Genomic DNA, 12022 nt, shown 5'->3' with positions numbered 1-12022 from the left:
CATGGGTTGAAGCCTGACCTTACCCTGTGACCTTGACCTTAGATTGTGTTATAAAAAAATAATAGGTTTCATCATAGGATACCCCCAAACCTTTCCATCAAGTCAAATTAAACTATGATAAAACTGCTTGAACTATCTCATGGTCAGAACGATTCTCATGGGAGGATCTCCCTGTTTGACCTCACACAGTGTAATTTTACTCTCGCTGCCACCAGACTGTTTCATCTGGCACCAGTAAATCCACCCCATCCAGTATTAAAAGGTGGTACAGTACAAGCTAAAACAATCATGAAGCCAATGTGAAAGAATTTCATGTTAGAGATATAATGTGTCTCTTGTGAACTGTCAGCTGAGTATCGTGTGTACTCGTGTAATAGTATGTTTATTCCGATTAATGATATATACGAACTACTTAGCCTAACTTTGGAAAATGCCATGGTTAGAAAAAATAATTACGTGGATGTTATTATTTAGACATCGAACAGCAGCTGCGTATATAGGCTACTTGCAGGTATATATAACGCACGCGTACATTGCGTGTAGATTCTGACTTATTCTTAATTTTCGTCTTAGTATTTGCCTAACATTCAGTAGACGACAAATTGTTTTGGAGATGTATTTTATGAGAATAACGTGATTTTTTTTTTTTTGCTAATGATTATAGATAAATTGCAATTATTTGCAATATCAGTTAATTAGGTTAGCTGGTGATCAACTAGGCTGTAATTTTCTCTCGGCGTTCTTCTATGCGATATTGAAAGAGTAGACAAAATTAGTGCGATCTTAAAATTCAGATTTACGATAGTGTACGGTGAGGGCAAGAGAGCACGGGAGGCTCCGTGGCGTGCCGGGGGCGGGGCGGGGAACGAGTCCCCGGCAGCAGCAGCAGCAGTGCAGGGAGAGAGTCCCATGGTGTATGACAGGGGCCGCTATGGCCGTTGATAACCGCTCAACCTCGGCCCTATTTAAAAGGGCCGAGCAGTTAAGGCGTTGGCAAGATAGTGAAACCAATAAACAAGAAGTGTTTGATAATAATAGGACTCGTAAAGTGAATTTTAGTGATGGTTGCATCTTTTTAGCAGCTTGTGCTGCAGGGGACAAGCAAGAAGTGCTGCGCCTACTGGAGAAGGGAGCTGATATTGACACAGCTAATGTGGACGGCCTTACAGCTCTACATGCGGTATGTAACCATTTATATGTTTATTATCTGTTGTGCTAACGTGGTGTTGCGTATGCAGTGGGAGAAATCTCGTCTGGCGGAGAAAATAGTACTAGAAATGAATGGGGCCAGGGGCACTCTGATCCAAGATGGCTGCCATTTTGCCGTATTCCACAGATATTAACGTTTATGCAGCGGCCTGCCAGCTACATTGTGATCTCGTAACTGAAAATGGTTCTCAGATATATCTTATTTCGGTCAGGATAGAAATATATCCAGTGTGAGAGTATGAGGCAGATAAGGCCATCAAGTTTAGGTGGTAGTTGCCTGTTGCTCGGGGTGAGGGCGCCAGTTACTCATTTTTCTCTCTCTGGGCTCTCCCTTAAATAGGGTCAGACAGTTCTGATTCTTTCGCTCATCTTAATATTTCCAGGTGGCTGGAAAAGCGATGTGAAATAATGTAATTATACGGATCTGCAATTCCTTCATCAGTTTGTTTATGTATTTGTTTATTTGTCATTTTATTTATTTTATTTTTTTTCCCAGTGCAGTGTTGTAAATGTGAAGCCTTCTGCCCATCAATAATATCAGCAGAGTTAAAAAAAGGAATTTTGGCGACTTGCGGTACGTGAAGCAAGTCAAGGTAGTTCACATACCGGAGATTTTCGTGCTTTTGCAGCCCATTTTCCCTTGCTCAGTGTTAACGAGACGATACTATGGCCCTGTACCCTTTCCACGGTTGTGTGATTATTTCCTTTTTTACTCTGATGTGGCCTAAACTTGCCATCACGTCATCATCAGTGATCACTTGTAATAGTAGATTAGCACAAGAAAATGATGCCAGTCACAATGAAGTGCCGTGGAAAGGATGTGGAGGTGCATATTCGTCTTTCCGCCAGAGGCCAGAGCTACGTGAAATGAACTGGAAAACGATGAAAATCTGGGTTAACTGAAAGTAGTATAGCACCATACTCTAGTGTTTACTCCCTTCCTTGAGCTCAGCATCCAAGATTGCGAGATGGCAGTTTGAGTGAAAACATAGCTATCAGTGGCTGATTCACCCACTTATTTGTAAATTCGTAAAACAGGAATGTTGTCTCAAGAAAAAAAAAAAAAATGGTTGTCAGTAATGAATTTTTACATAATGTAGGGAGAAACCTGTACTGTACACAGGAAAAATTCATTACTGACAACCATTTTTTTTTTTTTTTTCTTGGTGTAGTGGTATGCTGCCTGGCTCTCACCAGAGAGTCCCTGGTTCGATTCCCAGCATATTGGTAATTTACCAGATGATTTTACATAATGTACTGTTCAGAACGCGATTTTTTGACATTGATAACATTTCGTTATTATATACTGGTACTGCAGCTAAATCCCACAGTATTACCTTGCAGACTTGTGAAAGAATTTAGAGTGCATTTTTGAAAAAGTTGCCCCAAGTCGGTATTATGAATGTTTATGGGATTAGTTACAGGAGGTATGAAGACCAAGGTTCATACCTCCGCCAACGAAGTTGAAGGAGGTTATGTATTGACCTATGTTTGTCTCTGACCAGACGTTATCTCCAAAAGTTCTCAGTGAAATTTTGTGGAAGGATGGGCCAAGGAAGAAGTGATTAAATTTTCGGGCGGATCTTGAGTATCCCGCACAGTAACTCCAAAAGTTCTCAGTAATTTCAAGGAAATTTTGTGTAAGGGTGGGCCATGGGCCAAGAAAGAATTGATTAAATTTTGGGGAGGATCCGGATCCTTTTTAGTGGCATTGGCGGAGGAATGCGCTCTCAGTGTTTTCTAGTTTATTTAGATTTTTATAGTGTAATAAGTAACAGTAGTCTTAATAATCGTTCATATTTACTTGGGAGAGGTGATTTTTCTCCCTTTGCAGTCTATATAGGTCAGAGCAGGATAAGACGGCAACTATAATCTTTGTCAAGCGCTTCTTCGTAACTGTCACCGTATACCGGCACTGCTCTGTCTTAACTTGGTCCAGATTTTCGTCCACTTGTACCTTTTTCCCTTATCAGTGGTTGAAATCTCATGTCCGGAAATAATCCCACTTCCGGAACTATTCTCAGAAGGAACTACCCTCACGATCGGAATGAATCTCACGGCCAGAACAAATCTCGCAGAAGGAACTAATCTCATGGTCGGATCTAATGTCAACGGCCGGAACTTTTCTCTCAGAAGGAACTAATCTCACGGTCCGACAGAATCGCAGAAGTACTCGCGGTCGGAACTAATCTCACTGCCGGAACTTCTGATGGGAACTGATCTCACTGTCTAAACTAATCTCGCCGTCAGAACTGAACTTGTGGTCAGATATAATCTCACGGTCGGAACTAATCTCACGTCTTTTGTTGGTGGCATTGCATCTAGTTGGTGGGGAGGTTCTGTGTGGTGACCCAAGACAGGTCGCCTATCACAGTCCCCGGCGTAGGCCTGCCACGAATTATGGCTCCAATAGTACATGTAACGCACTATTGGTGTTTATTGTCAGTGAAATGCAGTACGAATTTCCTTTATTTATTTAATTTTTTAAGTACAGAAGATGAACATAGGAAGGAAAAAAAAAATATCCATACATCAGAATACAGGTGTCCGTCATTCATAAAAAAAAAGTAACTATTTCAGAATCCTATGTGGTCAGTGTACAAGAATATTGATTTGGTTACCGTAGGTAATAAGGATAGTCACCAGTCCACACATCCATCCCCACTCCAATTAACCCCATGAATTCTGGTAGTTCACTCTTGCTACTTTCAGATGATTTTATGCTAATTTAGAGAAGGCCTCTCGTACACAGGAAGGTTATTGAGTTATTTCCCCCCCCCTTTTTTTTTCCCCAGAAGGTGAACAGAATAAGAAAAAAAAAAGTTTATCCTTAGCTGAGCAAATTAATCAAGAAATATCACGAATAGATTTTACAAAAAGTCTCTGCCTCATTGGGTTAATCGTTGACATAGGAGCTTGGGAGCAGATGAGGTGGAGCTCACTGGTAACCTGATTGATGTGGAGCCTTCACGTGGTGCTCTGGGTTGTGGTCAGCAGCTCACTGGCCCGTATTCGCGTTAAGGAAGCTCCCTAACGCCTTTTCCTTAGCAATTTGTTTTTGCATATGGCTGGTTAATATCCTTTGGTGATGTCGGAAAGATTGGTGATGGGATGTCTGAAAGATTAATATTCGGAAACACTAGTAGGACAGTAAGGTGTAATATACAAAATATATCGCTTAGGCAAAGGTGTTATAGGGCTTCCTTAACCGCCCAGAATATCAGCCATTGTCTAAGCGGTTGTAATGTCAGGTGGAACGTGTCCTGTGTGTGGTTTTGACTAGTTTAAACCGCATGTAACCTTGGATGATGCTCTAGTAAGATTCTGTTGGCTACGCTTCCTTGTGCTTGCTTGTTTGCCGCAGTAGCCTAAGTTGGAATGATGGCAGAATTTATAGCTAAGCACAGGTATAGGCCTGTGGTAGGTATTGGGCAGATGTAATGGGATACTTGTCGGCAGTAGATACTTTGTGTGAATGTGTGTGTGTGTGTGTGTGTGTGTGTACTGTCAGTTATTATGGTGATATATTTTTGAAATGGAGGACCGACATTAAGATAGACTAATTCAGTTACGGTACTCCATAGGCTGAGGTACTGCCATTGCTACTTTCTGACGGCGGAGCGTTTAATTACCTTTGGCTTCCTAAATCATGCTTACTCTGTTTTTCCTCTTAGGTATTTGACTTCCTCTCCCCTCAAGCCGTTGGAAAGGAGGGTGATCATAGTGGACCGTGCATGTAGCTCCTGCCAATTGGTGGTTGATGCTCATTTACGGAACAACAATTTCAGTAACATGCCACTAGTTTAGCTCTGTTCTTTGGTATCAGTTTTTAGGATGATGACTGTAGGTTTTCTGAGCGGCACCTGGCTGTTTATTTAGGTTAGGTTGTGTGGATGACAGTGATGCATCGGTATGGCCATTTGAGAGGCGTCTTGTCTGAGTCATGCTTTGAATAACATCCTTGACAGCAGCACTTTATTTGACACTGATGCACTCATGTAGGTGGTGGTTGTTGACTGTTTTTATTAGAGCGCTCAGAGGCGGTGTTAACATATTTTCTACAAGTTGCGTATAATTGTAAATGCGTTCGCCCTCACTAATGCGGCCACCAAGCACTTCTGTCATGTTATATTTAGCTAGAGACGAAACACGAACAGCAAAACGATAAGTTTTAAAGGACGCTGGTTTATCCTATAAATTAGTAAAGATAAAAAATAAAGGTGCTTCCCCAGTTATTGGTTACCGATATGTAGGTAGCCAGAGTAGGCTAATGACAGGTGAGGCACAGGTGTGTACTCTATCTGGGTGAGCCTAGTGAACCAATATTGCCAATGGTAGGCAACAGATTGTCATCCTTTATTCTGTCAGCCTGCAACTATCATCTTTTTTACCTTAAATTGACCCAAACTCTCGTATTTTTGCAGTTTATGTAGCTCTGGCAGAATAAGACAATGCCACAGCTCTACATCACTTCCATAGCACCTCCTCGTGACTAGCATAATATTCTAGTGCTAATCTCTTGCTGCAACTCAGCATCTCAGGGCAGGGAGATGGCAGTTTTAGGCCAGGTTAAAGCGAAATGAGTGTAGGCTACTTGGCCAACTGTCTCCACTACTCAGGTTTGTTTTAGGTCCTGTCATAGTGTCAGGCAGTGTCACAGGCGATTTTAGGCAACTTGGGAGACTTTTCGAAATTAAGTTAGCTCTAGTTATCAGTGACCATTCAGTAAGAGAGAGAGAGAGAAAATGAAAGAGGAAAAAGCATCCCCTTTGAATAAATAGTTTGGCGGTAGAAATAATAACATAAGCCAGTACAGTAGCTACGTCGATTGACTGAAGGGGTTTAGCAAGGTTCTAGGAAGTAAGCACCTGCCCAGGTACCGGCTTCTCCCTCGTTACTTGCAGCTTAGGGCATGCATTGGTTATTTATCACTACAGCAGCATTATGGGGGGCCTTTTTCATTCTCTCTCTCTCTCTCTAAAGTCGTGGTAACATGCAGCTCGATTAGCCTTAGTTAATGAGATAAAATTGCCTCTCTTTGATAATCAGATCGACCCTCCTCTCTGACGGGGCTACACTGTCATCAACTCAGCTGGAGGATGACGTTAGGCATCTTCGTCAGGTTAGAAAACACACACACACACACACACACACACACACACACACACACACACACACACACACACACAACGCTGTAGTGCAAGTGATGAATGTGCTTTTTTTTTTTTTTTTTTTTGCCGTTAACATCCATAGGGATTTTTATTTCCCTTTTACACTCTGGCAACGAAAAGGCTGGAAAGGTTCGCATTTATTAACCCTCTCACGGGAATTGTTTGCCCTCAGCTGAGTTTGAGAGAGAGAGAGACCCATAAATTCCTAACTGAAAGGGTTAATAATCACCAGAGAATTTTCCTCAGCTAACGACATTAACCTTTTATGTTCTCATTGCCTAACGATCACGCCCCATTTACCTTGACCAAGAAAGAAACCATTCCATTTCTTAACGATCAGGAAAAAATCTGGTAAGGTTGTCATTTTTTTACGATAATTGTGTACATTTCCTAAGAGTCACAACCTTTGATTTATTCCGGGACGTGGAAAAGGTTAGGTTACCGTATGTGGTGAGATATTTTGGAGTGGTACTAAGATGCTATGGTGGAGAGTGAGATGGAGGGGTGAGGTGCATTGGTGGAGAAGGGGATGGAGGGGTGGGGTGCAGTGGTGGAGAGAGGGATGAAGGGGTGATGTGCATTGGTGGAGAGAGGGACGGAGGAGTGGGGTGCAGTGGTGGAGAGAGGGATGAAGGGGTGACGTGCAATGGTGGAGAGATATGGAGGGGTGGGGTGCAATGGTGGAGAGAGGGATGGAGGGGTGGGGTGCAGTGGTGGAGAGAGGGATGGAGGGGTGGGGTGCAGTGATGGAGAGAGGGATGGAGAAGTGGTGTATTGTTGGAGAGAGGGATGGAGGGGTGAGATGCAGTGGTGGAGAGAGGGCTGGAGGGGTGAGGTGCAGTGGTGGAGAGAGGGCTGGAGGGGCGAGGTGCAGTGGTGGAAAGAGGGATGGAGGGGTGAGGTGCAATGGTGGAGAGGTATGGAGGGGTGGGGTGCAGTGATGGACAGAGTGATGGAGGGGTGAGGTGCAGTGGTGGAGAGAGGGGTGAAGAGGTGGTGTATTGTTGGAGAGAGGGATGGAGGGGTGAGATGCAGTGGCAGAGAGAGAGAGGGAGAAAGAAGGGGGGAGGGGGAAGGTGGTGTGCATTACCAGTGGAGCGGTAGGATGCGGGTTGGTGGCAGGGCGGCATCTGAGGCTATTTGTGGCCCCCCTCACAGCTTGCTACTCTGCCACACCACACCACAGCATAGCATGTTATTTTGTCACACACCACACCACAACTTGCCACTCTGCCGCACCACACCACACCACAGCTTGCTACTCGGCCACACCACACCACAGCATAGCATGTTATTTTGTCACACACCACACCACAACTTACCACTCTGCCACACCACACCACACCACACCACAGCTTGCTACTCTGCCACACCACACCACAGCATAGCATGTTATTTTGTCACACACCACACCACAACTTGCCACTCTGCCACACCACACCACACCACAGTTTGCTACTCTGCTATGCCACACCACACCACACCACAGCTTGCTACTCTGCTATGCCACACCACACCAAACACCTTTTACTCGTGGCACTCTTGCATGTTTGACCTGTAGTTCATCCATATTAACTTGGTGCAGATGTTTGTCCTTTTTTAAACCTTGCTTACCGTGCGGATAAATTTAATGCTTTGCTTGATTTGATTCACAACACACACTGTACTTCAAGCAAGGCATTGTGGAGATGAAAATCTCCATTGCTTTTTATTTATTTAATATTCACTTATTTTATTTTGAAGAGGAATAGAATCACTAAAGTCGAAATGGGAAGCAGGTTGCCTTGGTTTATAGGACAGGTTTGCAAGGGATAAATTCTTACACCCACAGAATCAAATTGTATATATCGTCTTCAGCACGGGTATTTAGTTTTCTAGTTAATTAGTTTACGCCAGATGATTTTCAACTTCGGGAGGACCTCTAGCTGCGAAGGAGTTAATGAAAAATATATCTAATGATTCAGATAGAAATGTGTCTCCAAAGATAAGTATAATCGTGTTGAGGTAGGATGATTGAAATATTAAAGGCGTCGTCATAATGAAGACGCGCCGTGAAACAAGACAGGTTTGGAAGGACAGGTGTAGGAATAGGTTCGATGTAAGGTATGTCTTTGTGGAGGATTGCAGTGTAGGTGTGTAGAGATGCAGGACAGGTGTGGAAGGATGCAGAGCAGATGTGTATTGATGCAGGACAAATATGTAGGGATGCAAGACAGGTGTGGAGCGATGCAGGACAGGTGTGGATAGATGTAGGGCAGGTGTGGAGGTATAGGGCAGGTGTGGAGGTATAGGGCAGGTGTGGGTGTGTTTGTAAGAGTGGTGGGGTAGCGTGGGAGGTGAGTGTTTACATTTGAGGGGCGCAGGGTACACACACACACACACACACACACACACACACACACACACACACACACACACACACACACACACACACACACACATGCTTAACATCACAATCTCAGTACAAACACCATTCTCTCTCTCTCTCTCTCTCTCTCTCTCTCTCTCTCTCTCTCTCTCTCCGTGGTAAGAAGTGTTAACAGGGAAGAGGTTGTTTAAGTGGTTAAATTTGTACCCAGCATTTGCTGCAGCAAATTATTAGGCTTTAAAATATGGATGATTGATGCTTTTACGATCATTAGAGAGAGAGAGAGAGAGCGCTAAATAACACGGGTAAGCCACCACTCATTCTGTGACCATTGCTTCTCGTATCCAGTGCTAGGTCTCTTTAACAGTCAGGCTCCTGGTGGACAGTGGTTAGAGAGCCCAGGTCAGAGGGGTGATTCTCTCTCTCTCTCTCTCTCTCTCTCTCTCTCTCTCAAATGGAATGAAGACGTATCCTGTGCTGCCCATGATCCCTAAAATTACTGGTCTGCGGTAGCCTAGCCTCGGGACCCTACACCAAGGAGGGGGTAATAAAGGGACACAGGATCTAGGACCGTATTCACATTACCGGTAATTATTTGATATACAGCGATGTTACTCGGACACGTTGCATTCAGCCAGTCATCACCAGCGTGTCAAGTGCATCTTCGCCTCGATTAAAAAAAAAAAAAAAAAAGTTTGGATGGTGTAAAAGGCGCCGTATCACCATTTCCTTAGCGATTTATGCGTATTAGCGCTTGTACACTTTGATATACGGTACGGTATATGATTGTTGTTATTTACCGGCCTCTTTAGTACTGAGGCTTTAAATCAGTGGACATACTTTTTCTTTTTCTTTTTTCTGGGCCAGATGAGAGATACCGTTGCGTTTTTTTTTTTTTTTTTTTTTTTTTTTTTTTTTGTTTTATAGTGATCATTGCACCTTGATATGCTCCTTTGTTATTTATAGGCTATACGGTACGGTATTTATAGCGGACGGATTTTTTGGTTTGTCTCTCTCATCAGGGCTTTTTTCTTGCTCTCGACCCTACTGCACCCCTTCCTTTGTCGGGAAAAGAGATCTGGATGATGATGATGATGATGGTGAAGGTGATGATGATGATGAATTTAAAGCAACTAAGGGAGTTTGGCTCAGTAACATACAAGAGATGGAACATGCGTACGACAAAAAGCAAAACAAATCGGCGAGGAACATTGGGCTACGAAACTGCTACGCCTCCTAGAATACGGGTTTACTCCGCTGGTCCGAGTAGGGTTCCAAATTGGCCGTCAGGGGCGGTAAGCAGAGCCCATATAGGGAAGCACACACGGGGCGAAAATATAAATGCAAATGGAAGTAAAAATATTTCTGGTTATCTGCCCACCTCATCAGTATTAATCATCCGGACGGGGCATGGGTGAGTGGTCTTCGGGTTGGGGGATATGGGTGGGGTGAGGCTCGAGGTAGGGTGGGGCAGGTAGGGGTTGGGGTATGGGTGAGGTAGGGATATGGATAGAGAGGGTATGGGTGACGTGAGGCTCGAGGTGGGTTGAAGTGGGGTGGGTAGATAGGGATTGAGGTGGGGGGTTGAGGTATGGGTAAGGTGGGGCTATGGATAGAGATTGGGTTGAGGGTGGGATAGTGATGGGTTTAGGAGGTAATGGAAGTGGGAATAGAGTTAGGAGAGAGTGTGGGGGTAGGGATGGGGCTGGATTAGTGGGAGTGAGGGCAGGGGTAGGGGTGGGTGGGAATGGGGTCTATGGTTTCTCATTTGGGTGTTAAATTGAGAGGGTATGGGGAATGGGGTTTTGAAAATGAGGTTGAAGAGGTGGTCTGGGAGGTTTCTTATCTCTTTAATTGTTTAGACTTTCCCTCTACTTATTAAACTCATCTCGCCGTAGCCAGAAAAAGTAATGAAATAAAAATATGTCCTTTGTCTAGAAAGTGTATTATATCAGAGGAAAGAGTAATCAGAGGACTTCAACACGATTATTTTATTTTTAGTTTATTCAGGATACTAATAAGGATTTTGTTTAGCATAGGAGAGTCCCCGATGGTCAAAGAATTAATGAAGATTGTTCTCACGCCTTACCCTTCCAGTTCAAAAAGTATATCTTGATCGTAATTGTGTGGAGATAGGAAGATAAGAAAAAATTTCCTCTGGCAAATAAGGTTAATAGGAGATAAGAGTGGTGGGTGGGTCTTGCTGTTGTTATTATTATTATTATTATTATTATTATTATTACTACTACTACTACTACTACTCTCATCAGTCATCATCGTCGTCATTATCTCCGTCGTCGTCGTCATGAATCAGTGAATCAATCATCAGTCATTTCATCATCATCATCATTATTATTATTATTATTATTATGGTATTGCTTCTGCCACACGAGTGCATGTTACTCTTTGGCTAGGTTTCTGCCAGTGAACGGGTTACCTGTGATAAATTTAATAATAATTGCGCATCGGTATCGCCCTGAATGCCAGCCAAACAATTGTAACTTAAGGCTGTCGTGGAAATCGATGCTGATCTGTGGTTGTTGGTTAAAGTTTGGGAGCTGGGTGTGAGATGGTAAGGATAAATCGTAAAATGTGATTATGAGCGGTTTATTTAGTATACAGGGCAGTATTTTTAAGTAGGTTTAAGGAAACTTGAGTGTTTGAATTAAAATGGTAGGAGATTGGCTCTGTAAATAAAAATCAACTCAAAACTATACCTCGTTTACCTTAACTTGGCCCAGAAAATAAAAATCAACTCAAAACTATACCTCGTTTACCTTAACTTGGCCCAGATTTTCATTCTTATGCAGCTCATATTGCGTAGCACAGTGGCGGAAAAAGATATGCTACAGCTCTACATCCTTTCTATAACACTTATTCGTGACTAGCATCATCTTCTAGTGTTCATCTCTTGTTATAGATCAGCAGTGAAGGTGGAGAGATCACAGAGTTTTAGGCCAAGTTGAAATAAAATCAGTACCGTATAGTTAACACCATAATCAGTAGCGGTAGGTTAGTAGGCTAAGTTAATTGGTAGCTAGTGATGCTGCTCCGTCCTTGCTTGGTTGTCTTACTTTGGTACCGTATTACAAATAATAGAAATAATAGGAAATAATCACAGTTGTAAATTGATGGTGGAGCGGAAAGCCGTGGAGCGTGGCCACCTGTGTGACCTCATTAGGAGCAAATATGAACACCTGCCCCACACCTGTTACGGTCGCTGCACACCGCCGGAAGATGACGTTACCTGTGACTCATAGAGCCCCGGGGATGC

General features: G+C 43.3%; 1 protein-coding gene across 5 annotated transcripts in view; it reads left to right on the top strand.

The window, feature by feature from the left end:
- The first annotated feature begins 903 nt into the window (after positions 1 to 903).
- Mbs (Myosin binding subunit) overlaps positions 904 to 12022 on the top strand; it is a 230375-nt gene continuing 219256 nt past the window's right edge. For all 5 annotated transcript variants that reach the window (XM_080275220.1, XM_080275223.1, XM_080275222.1 and 2 more), the window contains exon 1: positions 904 to 1180. In XM_080275220.1, coding sequence (XP_080131346.1) covers positions 917 to 1180 — 264 coding nt within the window. In that variant the 5' untranslated portion in view covers positions 904 to 916. The remainder of the gene's footprint in view (positions 1181 to 12022) is intronic.

The sequence above is a fragment of the Coenobita brevimanus genome, chromosome 61, assembly GCF_032717465.1.
Source record: "Coenobita brevimanus isolate Jiangsu-jjx chromosome 61, ASM3271746v2, whole genome shotgun sequence".
Lineage (NCBI taxonomy): Eukaryota > Metazoa > Arthropoda > Malacostraca > Decapoda > Coenobitidae > Coenobita > Coenobita brevimanus.
Note: the sequence above shows the minus strand (reverse complement) of the source record. Positions and strands in the feature narration are given on the sequence as shown.